We start from the raw sequence: 19,707 nt of genomic DNA on the forward strand, positions 1-19,707 counted from the left end.
AAAGCAAAAAAAAAAAAAAAAAAAAAAAAAGCAACGAGGAGAAGGTGATGCAATCCTGAGACTAGCAACTGGGACAGAAGGGCTGGAGAGAGGAGGTGATGTTATAGCAGCTCAGGCCTGGAGACTCCCAGGAGAATCTGGAACCATGGGGGGGGCCTGCCCTATGAAAGTGAGGATGGTGGAGAGAGATTGCCAGCCAGAAGAAGGAGGAGCTACAGTCCAAGAACACCTGCTGCCAGAGACGCTATCCGCAACAGAGAGAGGGAGAAATACCCTGACCTCTCCCTTCTCAACCGCCCCCTCCCAGGCTCCTCCCACCAGCACCTCCTACTGGCTGAACCTAGCTGGAAGCCAGTTGTGAAAGGATCATGGGAAATGTAGTTTACAGGGACCNCAGCTGAATGACCAACCCACTCCTCCAATGGCATAGATGCTATCCGCTTGGCACCTGGCCCGTGGCACCCATTATGTCAGCTGCCTGGACCCATGCACAGGCCATGGGCAGGTTCATGTTGGAAGACAGCAAACACTCTGAGAAAGCAGGTCTGAAGAAACAGACTGTCTGCAAGGCTTCAAGGATGTAGAGCCACAGAGACAGAGAGCCCATGCATTCATGACGTAAGGCTGGAGCCTCCCTTCCTTTCCTGCCCTTCCAGAAGCTGGAAGTGCTTCTTTCTCTGGTTTTTGCCCGTATGCCCTCCACAACATGAGGTCCCTTGAGTGAGGCACTGTCTTTATTCTTTTCTTTTATTTTTTTACATTTATTTATTTTTGAGAGACAGAGAGAGACAGAGACAGAGAGAGACAGAGCACACGTGGGGGAGGGGCAGCGAGAGAAGGAGACACAGAATCTGAAGTAGGTTCAAGGCTCCAAGCTTTCAGCACAGAGCCCGATGTGGGGCTGGAACCCATGAACTTCGAGATCATGACCTGAGCTGAAAGTTGGATGCTTAACCGACTGAGCCACCCAGGCGCCCCCAGTGAGGCACTTTCTTGCCACCAGCACACGCCAAATGGAACAGGAGACTGTGAGGCTGTGAGGTCTATAGCTCTTTCCCTGACCTCAGGATATCTGCTTCGTGATGATTTTCTTGGAGTTTTGTGCTAATGTGGGAAAGCGGGCAAGCAGCTGTTCCCATTTGACAGATGAGAAAACTGAGTCCAAAAAGAGGGATTTTGTCCAAGGTTACACAGGGAGTTGCTGGCCTAGCAAGGCCCTGCCCCACAAGGCCCGGTTCTAGAACTTTCCACCCCTCATCACCTTGTCCAGGGTATACTGACATGAGTTCCCTACTAACCGCTCAACTCCCCTTCTGCCTCTAGAGGTAGAGCGGCTGGCCAAATCTATCAGAAGGATTTGGATTTTGGTCAAACACTAAGAACTTCTGCCGCAGGCCACCTATCAAAAGCAGTGAAGAGGGGAAGAAATCCTTCAGAGACAGAAGGCAGGAAAGAAGCATTTTCTGGAAGTAACCATTCATAATCAACACTTGCCCAGGTAGTGCTCGGTGCCAAATATTGTGCTAAGCACTTTCCTTAAATTAACTCACTTCATCCTCCCAATAATCCTGTGAGGTTGGCAGGGCAGGGGAGGGGGGGAGGGGGGGCAGAGGTAGCAGCATTATAGGGAGATGAAGTATCTGAGGCTCAGAGAGGTTAAGTAACTGGTCCAAGGTCACACAGCTAATAAGTCAGAGAGCTGCGGTTTGAACTCAGAAGGCCTGGCTTTAGAATCTTTGTTCTTAACCTTCGTGAGCTCATTTTGGCTTCCCTACACCCCTGTAACCGGGTCCCCTCGGCACCTGCACTGCAGAGAGAGTAAAACTGAGATCCAAGGAGGAAACGTGATTTGCCCAAGGTTTAAGACTTGTTAGCGGCACGTTAACAGGCTTGTTCTATTTGGGCAGCGGCCAGACGGCACCTCCCATGTCTCACATCCGCAACCCCAGGTTGAGACACGAGATGATAGATATAATAACAACTAATACAGGATGTGTGCTTGTGATGTATCAGCTACTGTTCTAAGGGCTTTACAAGTATTAACACATGTAATCCTTACACGAACCCTATGAAGAAGGTGTGATTTGCTGCCATCACAGATGAGGAAGCAAAGGCCCAGAGACGTTAGGTGGTTTGCCCAGGATCGCACAGCTGGTAAGTGGTGCAGTCTGGTCTAGAGTTCTCCTGCTTTTCTGTCTTGCTTCCCAGACCAAACCCCGCTTTAGGCCTGAGGGGCACTGAACGCTGCACAAGAATAGCATCAGGGATGGACGGAGGTCTCTAGGGGAACACTGGCCTCCCCGGCTTGACCACACCAAGTAAACAGCACGTGGAGCCCAGATCAAGGGTCGGGGAGGCACTCTCAGCTGGGACAGCGAGGACTCAAAAATGAGCTCGTGTCTGACGGCCCCTTCTCCCCAGGGGCTGGTTCACTAATGGAAACCCCCAGGGTGCACCCCCAATGACAGACGTGGCTGATGGGGAAGGTGGGCATCTTGCTCTGCACAGGGGTGATCTCACCGTCAGAAACTATCAGGGGTCAGGTTTATCTGTGAGCCAGGCTGGGGGCTGAGGCAGGGGAGCGGGAAGATGAGAAGTGGCTCTTAAAGCAGAAAGAGAAGCAGACAGAAGAGGGGGCAGAGGGGAGGGGGCGAGGGCGAGATTAAGAGAGAGGGGAAAGAGCAAAGGGACATAGTGAAGCAATTGGGGGGAAGCGAAAGGGGAGAGAATCGTTGTGAGCAAGCACTTTTTCGTCTCCCCCACCCCCACACCTCTCATCCCGTCCCTCTTTCCCTCCCCCCAACGGACTTTGGTGACTGTCATCCTATAAATAACAAACAGAATGAGACTGGCGTCCCGGAAGATGATTGAGGGAAACGATTACATAATTGTCTTCGCGAGCACTGGCCAGATAAAATGAGTCTCTGCAGCCTTCCCTGCCCGAGATGGGGCTGGGGTGGTGGTGGGGGGGAAGGGAAGGGGGACCAGGTCACACGCCTGCTGGGGGAATTACCTCTCAGGCTCTCTCACGGGTGGGTGAAGATTCATTTTATCTCATCATCATGTCTGGCTGTCCTGGCCAGGTAAGTGCTCGGGACAGTGAAAAATGATACGTGGCTCTGAAAAGGGCACCAGAGAAATAAAGGCAGGCCTCCAGCCTCAGCTCAGAGTGGGAGCCAGAAGCCAGCACCCGGGACGACAGGGCACCCAGAGCCCATAGGCCTTTGCTCCATGGTTTTAGGGCAAGGGGCCTCTGCGACTCTTCAGGACCCCGGGGAGAGAGAGGTTCACCCTTCGTGACGCCCCTGTTCTCACCGAGCCAGGCACAGGGACGCGAGGGTTACGTTCCTGCCTGAGTTCCATTCGATCAAAAGATGAGCTCGGCCCCCAAAAGGGCAGCTTTAATAACATGTGTTCCCCCACGACTCTGAGCCCCGAAGGCAGACCTTCTGGTTCGAACCCCCAGCTCCAGGTGACCAGCTCCTGTGAAGGTCTTTGCAGACCATCGCTGCTGGGATTTCTGTTTGTGTTCATACTTGCTAGCGACAGGGCTGGCGGAAGCCTCACCCGCTTTGCTGTCTCTCACTCGGGGATGGCTCCTTCCTTCCTTCTCTCCTCCCTCCCATATTTCAACGAGGATTTCCTGAGCACCTGCTCGCCAAACCTTGTTCCAAGGTCTGAGAATACAGCGGCGCAGGGCAACAAGACCCCCCGCCTTCATGTAATTTATATTCTATAGGAAATTGCGGGCAATAAATAAACCCACAAACAGCAATACTATACATCGCGTTAAGGGCTGTTTATTTAAAAAGGGGGGTCCTGGGAGGGGCAGGCAGGGCTGGGGTGGGCTGGGGCACTACGAGGTTGGGCAGGAGGGAAGGCATCTCTGAGGGGGTCTGTGAGCAAATGGGACAGTGGGTGGGAGGTGGGGTCCGGGTGGAAGATGTGGGGTTGGTTCACGGGGGACCGATCTAACTCAGGGTGAGTTGGGGCCATTTGGCTGCTGTGTGGGGCGTGGACACGGAGACCACGGTCCAGGTGGGGTGTCACCAGGTAGGGCCGGTGGAGACGGCAAAACTTGGGGGACGGGCTGTCCTGGCTAAGGTTTGGAGGTCGAGCTGGCGGGATTTGCTTAGAAATTAGAGAAAGAATAGAATGATCTTTTTTTATGTTTGTTTGTTTTTGAGAGAGGGAGAGAGAGAGAGCAAGCCTGGGAGGGGCAGAGAGAGAGAGAGAGAGAAATCCTAAGCAGGCTCTGAGCTGTCAGCATAGAGCCAATGCAGGGCTCGAATTCGCAACCCCTGAGATCACGACCTGAGCCAAAACCAAGAGCCTGGCACTTAACTGACTGAAATACCCGGGTGCCCCTAGAATTATCTTTGAATGATGACCCAGTGAGTGCTGGGTGAAGGGAAGGCAGCCCCCCGCCTGGGGGTGCAGAAGCAGAAGCCCTCACCCCCTAGGAAAGCGGGCGCCTCCGCGGTGGGAGGGAAAGCCAGGGCGACCCACCTTGACCTTCCCCCCAGAGCTCTCCGGTGGCCAGGGGAGAAGAAGGCACTCCTCACAGAACACTTATTCTTGCCACCCCTGGCGGGGGCCTCTCTGCAAAGTGTTATAACCCCCTTTTTGCACAAGGAGGAAAAAAAAATATGCCTCGATTTCCATTGATCCATCCTGAATCAATGCTTTTAAAAAATCTCACGCACATTTGGCTTAAGAGCCAAAGCATACATTTTATGTTTTGACATGGTGTCATCGATCGGAGGCACGCGTGTGTGCCCCACCTGCCGGAGCCCCCCCGCCCGCCCCGGCAGCCAGGCTGGTCGCAGTGCGTCCTTAATGGCCTTGCCCCCGCCTGCACCTTCCATGCCTCCCCTGGCCCTCAGCACGGGGCCCTTTCTCAGGTTTTTTGAAAGGATCGATAAGGTGCTGAGGCCCCCCGCTGCTGCCTGTCACTCACACTCCACCATACCATAAATTATGCATCTGCCTCTCTCTCTGGCTCCGGCTAATTTCTATTGCACTCGTCCACGGCCCCGCGATGGTTGACTCTCCTCAGCCTCGGAGGCAGGGGTACAGTTGAACTTCAGTGAGGACGTGGGTCAGGGCAGCGGGCTTAGGAAGAGGGGTGGTAATGGGAGGAGACGGGCCACCAGCTGGAATGGGGGAGCTGGGCTGGGGCTCGGGGGGGACTGAGCTGTCCTGGGGCCTTTTCAGGGGGCCAGGGGGCCATCAGGATCCGTTTCTCCCACCGAGGAAGAAAGAGCCTATTTCTGGGGGAGAAGGGAGGGATGGAAGGGGACGTGAAACGGGCCCTCTGCCCCGGCTTTTATGCCAACAGGAAATTTTGCCGAGACTGGAGCAAGTCGTCAGTGGTGAAGAGAGTGGGCACCGCGTCGGTTGGCTGGGGAGTGGGCCCCCCTGGCTCAGGAGCCCCCAGAGCGCCCACCCAGAATGCTGCCCGGTGTGTTAGATCTGCAGCGGCTCGGGGGCACCCGGGTGGCTCAGCTGGTTAAACGTCCCATCTCAGCTCAGGTCATGAGTTCAAGCCCCGCGTCAGGCTCCGAGCTGACAGTGTGAAGCCTGCCTGGGTTCTCTCTCTCTCTCCTTCTCCCCCTGCCTCTCCCCCCGCTCCAAATAAATACAACTTTAAAAAAGAAGGAGAAGAAGGAGAAGAAGAAGAAGAAGAAGAAGAAGAAGAAGAAGAAGAGCAGTGGGCTGGAAGGCAGGAGGTCCAGTCTCTGTCCCTTATTTGCTGTGTGACTAGAGACGGAGCCTGTTTTCTCAAGGGCGTAGGCAGGAGGTCAAAGTGGCTGGTAGTTGTGACAACTAGCAGTTATTGAGCACTAACTGTGTACTGTCTCAGTCCATCTTCACAACAGCCTGGGGACAATCACAATCCCTATTTACGGATGAGCAAACTGAGTTCAGAGAGCTTGGGTCAGCGGCCCAAGGTCACACAGCTAGAAGTGAGGGAGATCTAAACCCAGACCTGCCCGGCTCCAGACACTGTGCTCTTAGTCATTCAGCCCCGTTCCTCTCGCTCCTCTCTCCTCCCGTGGATCCCGAGGCCCCTTCCTGTTCTCTTTGATTCTCTTAGAATCTGTTCCCATGGGATTTGCACTCTTGCTTCCCCGGCCCCTGCCCTCAGGGCCTTCCCCAGCTACAGTCCCATCAGGACTCTCTTCCTTGCACCTTCTCTGCACCCTCAATCTACACAACCGCCACGCTCCCCCTCTGCGTTGATATGACAGTGGTGCCCCATGGATTGGTACGTTCTCCCCACCCAAGTACATTTTTGCAATGAACCACAGAAAGAGCCAGAAATCCAGGTTACAATCCCGGCCTTCCCAGTGCGACCTAGAGCAGTTCCTTGCCTCCATTTTGACCTCAGTTTTCTCATCTGTGAAATGGGTATAAAGTAATGGAGGTTTTACGTACCTCTTAATGGACACAATGAGGAGGGAGAGAAGTGGGTCACTCTTCAAGATGAAAGTAGATAACCAGTGACGGAACGTTTTGAAGCTCTAAAGCACCATACACAGGAAGCAGATGGCTGCAAATATTTTCAAACGCGCAGTGTTTTCCTCCCACCCGGGGGAATAGGACCCTAGCTGATGCTCTGGGTGACACGAAAGGGGAAACTGGGAAGATAATCCAGCTCTGCTAGGTGATAGTCACCTGTCTACTGGTCTCGGGGTTCCACTGAGGCCTGGGGCAGCTCTTTGGATGACGAACGATGTGTCCAGGTTGGGAACCATCAGTCTCCCAGATCCCCACTCCACTGCTGTGAGGGTATCTCTAACGGACAGAGGCCCCAGGCCCTACCAAGCTCAGAGCCGACAGTGTCTGTTCACGACTCCCAGGGAGGAGCGTCTCCAGCCCTGAGCAGAGAACCACACTGAGAGACCCTTTCATTTGATATCCATCCATAGGTACACTCATTTTATGAGTAATTAGTACCTGGAAATTACTTTTGCACGGTGTGAAGCACACAGTAGGTGCTCTATAAGTGCACATCTTCATCGCGTATTCATTATTTTACTCCCTCACCACTCAGTCACAGCACTGGTTTGCACAACACTAGGGGGTGACACTTCTACGGATCAGGGACCTTGCTCATTTCCCTTTCTGAAGCCGGACACTGGGCCAGGGCCTTTGGGCTTCACAGGGGAAGAAAAGAGAGCCCCTTCCCAAGGATCTCACAGTCTGGAGCAGAGGAGATAAAGATGTGTATGAACATCAAGAACTCCAGCATAAGGCAGAGAAAGCAAGAAATAGCCCGTACAAGATAAAAGTAGACAGAGGAGGAGGAGGAAGGGGAGGACTAGGCGGGGGAGGAGAGATCTCAGTTGCCTTCAGGGCTCAGGCTGTTAAAGTCAATCAGGGAAGTCTCAGATGTGGAAAAAAAAAAAATCGAGAAACGCCTGCCCCACCTGCAGGGGGCAGCAGTGACCCATCTCCAGACCATTGTTTTTGTTCAGGAATAGTAGTAGTAGGGCCAGGATCACCAGGGCTTCTGACTTCTTTTTGGAGAAGCTGGAAATCCCAATTCTGTTGCCCTCGTTTCTGATTTTTCAAAATAGAGCGCAGGTCGATCAACAGGCCAACCGGGTTGCAACTCTAGTCTGAGCTTTACACGGAGAAATCAACTCCTTCCGAGGGAAGGCTTCATGGTGGTGTTGGCGCCTGACCTTGAAGACTTGGTAAGAGTGACATGGGAGGTGGGAAGACAGGATTCATAGGGACCCTAGAGAGAATCCAGTTCATCAATCTCATTTCTCAGATCATGAAACTGAGGCCTAGGGGAAGATGCCTTTTGGAAGTTCCTTTTGGTTCCTTGCGGTTGGCCAGGTAACAGGGACCGTGAAAATGGGGAAGAGTTCTGAGGAGTAGGCTGAAGGCAAACTGCAGAGAGCCTTGAATGCCAGGCTAAGGAATTTGGATCTGAATAAGCGTGTGTGCTTAACACACTTTGGAGTGCTTACTTGGGGCCAGGCTCCCTGCACCGTCTCATATAATCTTCACGGGGCCATTACTGTCATCCCCATTCTGCGGATGAGAAAACAGAGGCTTAAGAACTCAGTGTAAGACACATGCCGAGTTCCCATGGCTGGCAAATGGCACAGCAGCCCCTCAGACCGAGATCTCCCTGCCCCCAAAGTTTGCGTGCCTGACCACCAGGTGACACCGCTGGGGAAAAGCAGAGCGATGGATTTTCAAAAGAAGCACCACCGCCTACACGTATTTTTAAATCCTCCAACTCATTTACTCCCAGGGCCCTGTTTTGTTTTATTGACTTGAAGATTAGGTTTCCACATTTCTTGAGAACTCTCTCCCCGCCCCTTTTTAAACACAGCTGTCTTTGAGGGTGGGGGAGGAGGAGTGTTTTAAACAGGAGTTGTTTAACTAATTGCCAATTATCTCTGAATAGGGTATGGTTTCCAACAGCTGTAAGGGATTTTGGGCCCCGTCCATTGCCTACTGTTGCTGGTACTTGGAGTGCGTTGAGATGTTCTTGGCCTCTCGCTTCAAAGAGAGGAACCAGCGCCTCACCGCCCCCCACCTCCCCCCGCCATTCCTTCAGACCGTCTCAGCCCTGTTTTGTACCGGCTGGCTGGCTTGAGAGGCACTGTGTGTTCCCGACATCAGAAGAGGTGCACAGACTCTCTCTCTTTCTCTTTCTTGAGTGTAAATGGCTTGGTACCTGTCGGGGCAGAATTCTCCCCCAGGACTCAGTGCCTGCGCTGTCAGTGGCCAGTCCTGTGCTAGCTTCTAGCATTTCCCTAAGTGCAAAGGGTTCTTGCTCAACTCTGACACCAGGCCTCACCTCTTGCATACCGGATCCAGTAGAAGGCTCAAAAAAAAAAAAAAACAAAAAAACCCCACCAAACCAACCACACTTTAATACAAAATTCCAGAAGACCCCGATGCAGATGGGTGATGTTAATTGTCCCTTCTGGCTCTGTCTGCTGGATTCCTGGGAACAGGCCGAGGGGCAAACCTTTGTAAATGTTAATCTCCTTATGCTTAAGATATCACACTGTCTTTGATGTTCCCAAACATGTTGACTCCTATCTTGGTTGAGGGTGTGTGGCCCAGACAGGCCAAATGCTTGTTTTGTCTTTCATTTTCCTCCAGGAGGGCTCAGCGGTACTATGTTCACCTTCAGCTGAAATCCTAACGAGTCCTTCTTCAAAGCCAGGTTGGGGGGGGAAGGGGGGGGCAAGAGTCAGTGATACTCGGGGCCACGACACCCCCAGCCCCAGAAACCAAACTCAGTTTCTCACCCAAGACCCGCTGTTTAGAAGTGAATGACTCTGTCCGTTATAAACTCCTCCCACCAAACAGAAAGGAGAAAAAAGACTAGATTTCTAAAAATCCATTCATTCCTGTATCGTTAGGGCCATGCTGGTTGCTGCCACATATAAAACCAGAAGTGTATAATGGCTCAAATACAATGCAAGTTTATTTACTCCTGATGTCACGTTCAAAATGGATGCTCCTGAGTGGAGGTGCCGTTTCTCCAAAAGATGATTCAGGAGATTTGTTGTGTGGAGGGGCTTTTATTTTCCAGCATGGTTCCCAAGGTGGGTGCATCCCTCTCCAACAAGCTGTAAAAGGAGAAAGAGAGGGTGAGGAGGGCACACTCACTTCTTAACAGTGAGCGCCGCTGGGAGGTATCACTTCCTATCAAAATCCGTGGGCAAGAACATGGCAGGTGGCTTCACCTAGAGGCCAGGCTGGGAAACGTAGTTCCGGATTGTCACCTCCACCGCCAGACCGCCTGCGCTAGGGAGGTAGAAGCATGGCTCTCTGGTGGACAATTCGCCTCTCTGCCACATCTTTGAGCTGTGAGGAGACAGCTGGCGTCGAGGCTGAGCTGGAGACAGAAGGTATAGACTTGGGTTTTAGAGTCTGGCGGTATCCTTTTGGGTGAACCATTTTACCTCTGTGAGCCTCAGTTTCCTAATCTGTAAAATGGGGATAATGCAGAAGGGGAAGGGCTCATCAGCGTGACTGTGTTATACACTATCCAACATTCTACCTGCGGTTGCCCAGTAAGGTTGGATGTGACAGCATTCTAGGGACAGTGTGATGGAGTTTGGCAATCTGCACGGGCTTCAGCTTTCTTTGAGAGGGAAAGAAATATTGAAGGAGCGAGCGACACGGGGCCTATATTCGTGTACGGTGACCGTCAGCTAGAACTGAAGGTTGAAGAGGCATCACTGCAAAGTATCCTACATCNCTGTGCGGGCCGCTTTGCTCACTTACATGGCCTGTCTGGCCCCCATCGGCAGGTAAGTTTGAGACCCCTGAGCTATAAGAGTGTCATATATGCTAATGATGATAATCATATTCTAGCTGCAGGAATGTTTTCCTCTTACTCTTCTGCTTTCCAAAGAACACAGCCATTGCCAAACCTCCACCCCAGCTGCAGAATCCTGTGCGTTGGCTTAATTAACTGATCGGCTCCAGAAATTGCTTACTAACAACGAGGGCCAACGTATATCATTTTTTTAATTGTTGACTTTTTAAATCTTGGCAGAGGGTTGTGTTACGAATACGACGGCACGAACTTCAGGGGCTTGTCAGTTTTCATAATATAATGAATGGAGGAGGTCTGATTCAGAGCCCTGTGAGTCCAATAATATGATTAGGAGGTTGGCCTGCCGAGGCCAGCGCCGGTGCGGATGACGGGCTGACGGCTGTAATTGATTGGCACTGGCGGGGATGCCAGGGGCACGGCTTTGTTGGGGCAGGCTGGTGATCTCCTGCCGGTGTCCACTCGGATATCACCGGGAAGGCAGTAGATGAACAATCGTGGGAACCTTTACAAGTCTGCTGACAGAAGATAAGTTAAGAAATAGAGTTACGTAAGACTGCTGGGCAGAGCGGGGCAGCAGTGGAAGAGAGAGAGAGAGAAAGAGGGAGGGAGACGGAAGGGGAAGGAGGAGGAGAAGGAGAGGAATTCTGAGTGTATCGTTAGGGCTAGGCTAAGGTGTGCTGTTGTAACAAATGACCCCACATTGCAATGGCTTGAATCAACAAAGGTTTATTTCTTGCTCACGGTATAGATCCGACGAGGGTCAGCAGGGCTCTCTGCTCCACGTTGTCCTCAGTCTGGGCCCCAGGCTGACGGGGCCTCCACCATCTGAAACATCATTATGGGAAGGAAAGAGAAAGAGAATGGTAAATCACGCCCTGACTTTGAAGGATCCCCATGCATCACTTCTCTGCGTGTTTCATTGGCAAAGGGAATCTCACGGCGCCCCCCATGCAGAATGACTGGACAAATACAATTCTACCACGTGCCCAGAAGAAAACCTGGAGAATCTGTGAACAGCCTCCTCTGAAAGGTAGCTTTCAGAGTTTCCAGGATTCTGAATCTGGAACAGATCTATGCTAGTTGGGATTCTTTGCGTTGCATTGAAGGTGAAACTCAAACTATAGAGGAGGGAATTTATTAACTCACAACCCCCCAAATCCAGCCGCAGGTCTGTTTGTCTTCAGGCAAAGCTTAACCCAAGGGTTCAAAGCCTCGAAAGTCTGCCCTCTCTCCACCTCTCAGCTCTGTTCCCTGCCACGTAGATGTTGCTCTCAGATTTCATAGTACCAGGGTTCACGCCCAATGGGAAAAGAGTGCTTCTACCTCTCTTCCGTTTTCAATATTTAATCCTAGGCCTCAATCTCATTGGACCAAACTGGGTCAGGTGCACATAGCTGAACCAATCACTGTATCCAGGGGGATGGAGTGTTTAGTCAGACCCAAGTCATGTGACCATCCCAGGAACGCGACTCAAACTCACTTCATCAAAATTATATGGATCAAGGGGAGGGGAGGGCTAGTTCTTGAGGGAAATTCAGGATGCTAGGCTAGAATGGGTGTTCAAAAATATAAACAAATAAAAAAAATACACGTCCAGTACAGGGTATGGAGACGCTTTTTCCAAATGTTGTTTTGTAGACCTGCTTCATGGCCTAGCTATGAGGCCAGGAAGGGGATCCTACACTCTTTTAGTTTCCCTTTCAATCAAAGCAATTGTACTTTATTTGCTATATATCTTAGGATTCCACGTATAAATGTGTTTGGAACCAAAACAGGGAAGTCTTCTACCTAAGAAAAAGGGGGGAGGAGATTAAACATTACTGCTCTTTGATTCCACCTCTTCATTTTACAAGAGATTGAGATTCAGAAAGATTAGCTTTCTTCTCACGTCTCATTGGTCAGAATTGGTCACATGGGCACCTAGCCACAAGGGATGCTGGGAAAGTAGGCATCTGGCCAAGGGAATGAAGTTATCACAACTGGCCTAGACATAAATAGCGTATCCCCCACGGCTGGGCACTTTGCTACCCCCAAACAAAATTGGGGGCCCTTCAGGGAAAAAGAAGGAAGGAAATGGCCCTCAAGGAGTGATCAGCTGTGGTGCTAGGAGTCTGATCTCACTGACAATCCCTTAAGGCTACAGCTGACCCTTGTACCTCTGGTAAAGCCTTCACTGATCTACGAGATTTGCCGGCAGTTGTCTCCTTCCTTCCTCCCCCCAGATCCTATGAGATAATGAATCATACATTGACTTTTAAAGTGTCCACCCAGGGGCACCTGACTGGCTCAGTCAGTACAGTGTGCAGCTCTTGATCTCAGGGTAGTGAGTTCGAGCCACACATCGGGAATAGAGTTTCCTTTACAAAAAATAGGGGCATCTGGGTGGCTCAGTTGGTTAAGCGTCTGACTCGGTTTCGCCTCAGGTCATGATCTTATAGTTNGAAGTGTCCACCCAGGGGCACCTGAAGTGTGCAGCTCTTGATCTCAGGGTAGTGAGTTCGAGCCACACATCGGGAATAGAGTTTCCTTTACAAAAAATAGGGGCATCTGGGTGGCTCAGTTGGTTAAGCGTCTGACTCGGTTTCGCCTCAGGTCATGATCTTATAGTTCATGAGTCCAAGCCCCACATCAGGCTCTCACTGACAGCACAGAGCCTGCCTGGGATTCCCTCTCTCTCTCTCTCCCTTGGCCTCCCTCTCCCTCAGCCTCCCTCTCTCTCTCTCAAGATAAAGAGATAAACTGGGGCGCCTGGGTGGCTCAGTCGGTTGAGCATCCGACTTCAGCTCAGGTCATGATCTCACAGTTCGTGGGTTTGAGCCCCAAGTCGGGCTCTATGCTGACAGCTTAGAGCCTGGAGCCTGTTTCAGATTCTGTGTCCCTCTCTCGCTCTGCTCCTTCCCTGCTCATTCTCTGTCTCTCTCACTCTCTCAAGGGTAAATAAACATTAAAAATTTAAAAAAAAAAAAGAAAAAAGAAAAAGAGATAAACTTCTAAAAAGTTAACAAAATAAAAACAAAGTGTCCACCTGCGATGGACTTATCACTATGATTGTGTCCCTTTTACAGATGGACACACTGAACTGCAGAAATGAATTGGATACCCAAGGTCACACAACTGGTATATTTTGCAGACCCTTTGCTATATGCCTTTAGCACAGAGAGAGACAGAATACTGAGGAAAGAGAAAACTTCAAGCACAGACCTTTTACTACATAGGGATTGACTACAGAAAGGTGGGGACAGCGTGAGGGTGTGGGCATGCCGGGCAGAAGGAACAGCATGTGCAAAGGCCCAGGGGCCAAATAGTGCATAGAAATGGAAAACAGTTTTACAGGTTTAGAGTATAAAGTCTGAAGGAGCATCCTACTTAGGAGCTTGAACCTTGTATGAGGCCCATAGGGAGCCACTACATATTTCAGGCAGGGAATTATATCATTATATATGCACTCTATCTTCAGTGGGGAAAATCAACCCACTGCAGGAGCCTTTGGGAGGTGACAGTGATCAGTGGCCTGGACCACAGTGGTGATGGCAGAAATGAAGCAAAGTCGAGATTCAAGGGAAAAGCCAGAGGTGTGGAATCCACCAAACCTGAATCCAGATTACTCAGATTTGGTAGCTGGAGGTGAGGATTTGGAGAAGTTGGGAAAAGCTGAGGCTGATTCACAGGTTTCTAGATGGCATGGCTGTTGACGCAGGTGGGGGGGCAGGTGGGAGGTAAACATGGAGGACAGGAACCCAGGCTCCTAGGCGTGCACCCTTAGTCACAACGTGCTCTGGACTCGGGACTCAGGACAGGGCTGGGGGCATTAAGGGAACCTTGATCGAAGTGAGGCAGGGCGCCTGGGTGGCTCAGTTGGTTAAGCATCCGACTTCAGCTCAGGTCGTGATCTCACAGTTCGTGGGTTCGAGCCCCATGTCAGGCTCTGTGCTGACAGCTAGCTCAGAGCCTGGAGCCTGTTTCAGCTTTTGTGTCTCCCTCTCTCTCTGACCCTCCCGTGCTCACACTGTCTCTCTCTCTCAGAAATAAATAAAACATTAAAAAAAAAATTAAAAACTAAGGCAAACTCTCTCACTGGATATGGCTACACTGGGCTTCCTGAGCCCTCTGGACCCTGCCTCAGAGCCACCAGGGGCCTTCGTTCTTCCCTTCCACCCACGATAAGGCACCGGAGCCCTCAGGTTGGCCTCAGAACAGATTCCCAGGGGGCCTGACACAGATCTTGATAGAACTTTCTCGGTCTGTATTCCCAGAATGTCACTCGCGTACTCTCACCCCGATTCGATGGAAAGGGTACAAGGATAAATGATTTAGACGCTTGATAAACTCATCTTAAAACTGCTATTGAAGAATAAATGGCCCCAAATAGCTAAGTCAGATGGGTTCAAAAACGAAAAACCAAGAGGAAAGACTGCCCCACCGGATGTTAAGATGTACGGCAAAGCCGTGGGAAGACAGTGCAGTGCTGGCTTAAGACAAGTGGACCCTGGGAGCTTAGAACCACTCTGTGTTACGGAAGCACACGTGCAAAGATGAAAAGCTAGTTCGAAGCTCGCAGAAGTGTGGGCTTTCTGGGACTGTCTTGTTTCCATTCCAACACGCTGGCCTTCTAGGTGGTGCTAGAACGAATGATTTCCCAAAACACTCTGCAGACAGGTTCACACTTATTCTAGCCAGACTTCCAGGACACAGATATTATCATCATTACTTTACTGTGGGGAAACTCAGGCTCTGAGAAATTAAGACATTTGTCCAAGATCACACAGCTAGTGTGTGGCAGAGGTGGGGTGCAAACCCCACTTTCTCTGACCCCAGAGCCAATACACTCTGCTGTCTCTTCCTCAGCCCCACGTGCAGAGAAAGTAGGGCAGGCTGGGGCCATTGAGAAAGCCTAGAAGCTTCTAGAAGCCCTGGAGCTCAATCGCGGAAGCATGAGTGGATTGAGGCAGGTGACTGAGATGGATTGCTCTGAGCCGGAGAAACCAGCCCAGGGGAAAGGGCTTGGGGAGTGAGTGTTTATTTAGCCAGTGGGCCCACAGCACAGGATGCTCGTGAGAGGCCTTGGGAGACGGGGCCTCCATAGAAGAGAGGGGTCAGCATGATGAAGAGCCCCAAATGACAGAGAGGGAACGGGACTTTTAATCTTTCGAAGTGCAGCTTTTTGGCGCTCTTCTGCTCTACAACCTTCTGTAGCTCCGCTGGCTACTGTCTCTTGGTTAATAAGGGAAGAGTATGCAGATGGAAAGAGGTGGGGAAAGCCTGGAGACAGAGAGACCTATTAGACGTCACCGGCCAGGAGGGAGAGGACACGGTGTACAGGCGAGACAAGAAAGGAAAAGCGTGCATCTGGGGGCAAGATTTTGTGAGAAGTGCCCTACCCACCCTACTACCCTCATCTAATTAAGGGTCACTGCTTCCCTGCAGCATCAGACAACGTTTCAGCTTGAGCAAAGAGCAGGTGCCTTATTCTACTCACAGAAGTGAGCCGCGAATAGCCAGAAAGTCAGCTGTTGCCTGAAGCAGCAAAAACCAGCCATCTAGAGCCACAGAAAATAAGGGCCAGACACTCCGAGGGGTTTGTATCGCACAGGCAAGTGTATCTTTCAGTGCCTTTGTGTCTCCATCTGTAAAGTGGGAATAATAATAGTATCCACTCCATAGGTTTGATGAGGCCCTCCGGAGATCACGTCTGTAAAACCTTCAGTATAATAACTAGCATATACTAGGAGCTCAGTAAGGGCTATTATCATTGATAACAAAATAATTGTGTAGGTAACACGTTAACCCTTCAAGCATGTGATGAGCAGCTTTCAGCAAAGAATTGGTGTCGAATTCTCAACCATCGTATACTTTATAGCCCTTTCCCCCGCAAGGTGGAGGCATGGGCTTTACAATTCAAAAAAAAAGAAAAAAATATCAGAAGATGAAACGAATTCCATTCCATTAAATTCAAGAAGCTATGAATTGTCATTTTTTCCTGCTATGGAGATTGCTAATTATAAATGGATGGGGAGATAGATGGACAGATAGTGAATCATGAAAGCTAAACATGCTTCCTCTCTTTGAAGTACAGATTGCTATTAAAAAAAAAAAAAAAGAAAACGAGTTCCCCTCTGCAGGCCTTTGCTTGTGTGACAGAAGTCCACAGTGTCACCTCTCGGAGTTTCTCATTACTCAGCGGTTTGGGGAATGAGTGATTGATGTAATTAAGGTTATTGGTAAAGAAAGACTCAGTTACCGAGGAAGCGATGAGTCAGCAGAAAGTTTAAGTAATGAAATAATGTTCCAAGGAGTGATTCTTAAAATAAGCTTTTTTTCCTCCTTAACTCTAGACATCTTAACTGTTGCTGGTCAGCAAAAAAAGAGGTGAGGTAGTTAAGACGTGGGAAAACCACACCCCATGATTTTGGAAATTCTTAGGTGGAGTCATTTGCCATTAACAGAAATGATATTTATTGAGTAATATGAGGAAAAGGTTATACTTATGGAGTGTCAACCATGTGCTTTGGGGAGCTTGGCTCACATTGTCACATTTAATCCTCACCTCTCAGGTAGATGTTGTTCTTATCCCTGTTTTACAGATGACGGCTTGGGATTTCAGGGAGGTTAAGGACGTTTCCCAGGGTTGCACAGCAGGCAAATGGCACGGACGGGAATGGAGGCCAGGTAGGCTGGCCCTGGAGCCCCCCTGTTCAATCACCAGGGCTCCTGGGCCTCTCTGTTTAGGTTTCTCAGCCATCTAATCGGGCTCACGAGTACACTCAAGGTGACAGACTGCGGTCAGGATCTGAACTCACATCTGTCTGACCCCAGAGCTGTTTCAAAATTCCCACGGGTACGGAAAATGCAAACCAGTGCTTTGGCACCGGACTCATCCGTTTGTTTCCATTTCCACTAACGTGGACTCTGGACACGCCAGGCTTTGGGCTCCAGGTCGGTAAAGGGGGCTGGGGTGGTGGCGTCAGGGTCCTATGTGAGAGTCCGTGCCACACACAGCGAAGGCTCAGACCAGAGCAGCAGAGAGGGGGCGGTCTCGGGAAGGATCTATGGGACCTATGGGGTGAGGGCATATGAGGAAAGGAGGGGTGTGTCAGTCTGCTTCTGAAGTCCTTCCACGCAGGGGAGGGGCGAGGGGAGGGCCGACCCAGTGGAGCGAGCTGAGCGGAGGGCCCTCACCGGGGCAGAAAAGAGAGGAAGGGGCAAGAGTAGAGCCCGGGGCCCAACAGTCCCCTACGTATCAGCAGTAAACAGGGTGACCACGTGTCACCGTGGGTGGCTTCAGGAAAGAGGAGCGTGGGTGGGAGCCTCCCACAAAAAGGCCACTCTGGGACTGCTGCGGGCAGGGACCTGTCACGGGGGGGTGGCACCTGCCCCCTCAAGTCCACCGTCGCCGACAACTTTGCTCAAAGCCGGGCCCCCTCTCCTTTTCCTGAAGAAGGAAAGAAGCTCCAGAGCCTTTTGTGGTGTGGAAAGGCATACGGGGCTGCTGGTCTTGGCCACTTGCCCCCCAGAAAGAGTGACCCACATTCAAGAAAAAAGGGGCTTGGGGCTTGCAGACCCAGGGGTGATAGCGAAAGCGATGGCCCAGCAGGTTCGCCAAGATCCTCCAGATTTCGGTACTGCGTCCTACAAGCCAGACGTGGAGATGCGGATTACAGTACAAGGGATTTATGAAGAAAGGAGCACAGGGAGCAGAGGGAGGGGGAGCTGCGAGGGGGGTGCAGGGCGGGGGCAGGAGGCAGCCACCCGTGGTTCTGTCCCCAGCCAGCTTCGTGAGCTCAAGCACGTTGAACAAGGCAGGGCCTCCATTCTACAAAACGAACGCTGGTATTTTCCAAAGGGCGGTAAGCACATCTCCGGGGCCACGTGAGATGACGTTAGGGAGGGCCAAGTGGTGCCCAGGTGGCCTGCAAAAGAGACGCGTGGGGTTGGGGGATCCGACCGAGAGATGGTGGTCACCTTCAAAGCCCAGGGACCAAGGACTTCATTCAACGAATCGCTTTTTATAATTGTCTTCCGGGACACCTGGGTGACTCCGTCGGTTAAGCGTTGGACTTCAGCTCAGGTCATGATCTCATGGTTCGTGGGTTCGAGCCCCACGTCGGGCTCTGTGCTGCCAGCTAGCTCTGAGCCTGGAGGCTGCTTCAGATTCTGTGTCTCCCTCTCTCTCTGACCCTCCCCTGCTCACGCTGCCTCTCTCCCTCAGAAATAAATAAAAAATGTTAAAAGAAAAAACAGTTAAAAAATAATCATTGTTTTCTGTGATACTTGCAAATGATACTTGCTTTTCCATTAGAGCAGCGGTATAAATATTCCTCTCAAAAGAAGTCAACAGAGACAGAACTCCAAGGAAGTTGTTACATAAACGGGAGCTGCTAATGGCCGGAGGTTATGGCAGGGATCGGAGGGTCCTCGGAGCCCCGAGGGTATTGAGGAGCACCGAGCAAACACAAGGGCTCCTTCTTTGAGTCCACAGACTCCAGTCCCTTGAAGCCTTCTCAGACATGCCTTCTGCATGGTCTAGGACCTGTCAGGTGTTTACCAGATGAAAGGGGAAAATTAAAAAGGAAAAGGAGAGTTAAGGGAGGCAAAAAAAAAAAAATCTGGAGAGATAAACAACTCCACTGACCAAAATAAACCAGGCCAATGATTTTTCTACCACATTCTTCATGAGAGTGGAGAGGTGGTGTTTATTCTAAATGAGCCCTTTTCTCCAAGTCGCCATTAATCCATGCTTTTCTGTGATCCAGGAAAATCGGTCCTCAACGCCCAATGACCGTCTTTGCACGTATGAGTATTTGGAGAGAGAGTCGCCTGTTACCACAGGGTTGGGATTTAGATGGTGGATACAAATAGAGAGCAAACAAAACTAACAGACACACAAAAAAACCTTGTGGTTTGGGACCTAAAAAAAAAAAAAAGGCTCAGAAATGACAACTGTGTGGTAAGTCTGATGTCAAACCCAGTTAGCTGGGAAGGTGTCTACGATGCTGTGGAGCTGTGAGGCTATTTGGAATCGAGGGCTAACAGATGTCTCACTCTGCAGGAAAGATGTCAAGACGCTGTTCCTAGGGGGCTGGGGGTCCCTTGGGGAAAAGCCACTGATAGTTTTCCAGAAAAAAAAAATGCCTAAGCTGACGACCATATATCCACCGCAAGAGGATTCAATCAAGAATTGAAAACAAACAAAAAACAGTCAAGCAGACACATAAAGAAAGGAAGAAGGAAGGAAGGAATTCAAAAACAAATATATGAAGTTCCATGAGATTTGGAGCCTTGTCCCTTGCTCAAGATCTCTGTTCAATGGTAGCTGGTCTGTAAACCTATGGGCCACAGGATCATGGATTCTCATTTGCATCATGTAGGATAAAGGGGTG

At 50.7% G+C, this 19,707-nt stretch overlaps 1 protein-coding gene and 1 long non-coding RNA gene across 2 annotated transcripts in view; both read right to left on the reverse strand.

Annotated features, from left to right (window-relative positions):
- Positions 1–9,575: 9,575 nt before the first annotated feature.
- The window catches only part of IRX5 (iroquois homeobox 5), a 21,472-nt gene continuing 11,340 nt past the window's right edge, over positions 9,576–19,707 (reverse strand). The window contains exons 6-7 of the mRNA XM_077751288.1: positions 11,072–11,155; positions 9,576–9,614 (exon numbers count right to left, since the gene is read on the reverse strand). Of these exons, the coding sequence (XP_077607414.1) occupies positions 11,091–11,155 (65 nt within the window). The 3' untranslated portion in view covers positions 9,576–9,614; positions 11,072–11,090. The remainder of the gene's footprint in view (positions 9,615–11,071; positions 11,156–19,707) is intronic.
- The window catches only part of LOC144220997 (uncharacterized), a 4,607-nt gene continuing 3,008 nt past the window's right edge, over positions 18,109–19,707 (reverse strand). Inside the window, exon 3 of the long non-coding RNA XR_013331916.1 lies at positions 18,109–18,237. This is a non-coding gene — a long non-coding RNA (uncharacterized LOC144220997). The remainder of the gene's footprint in view (positions 18,238–19,707) is intronic.

The sequence above is a fragment of the Crocuta crocuta genome, unplaced genomic scaffold (genome assembly GCF_008692635.1).
Source record: "Crocuta crocuta isolate KB4526 unplaced genomic scaffold, BGI_CrCroc_1.0 scaffold124, whole genome shotgun sequence".
NCBI lineage: Eukaryota > Metazoa > Chordata > Mammalia > Carnivora > Hyaenidae > Crocuta > Crocuta crocuta.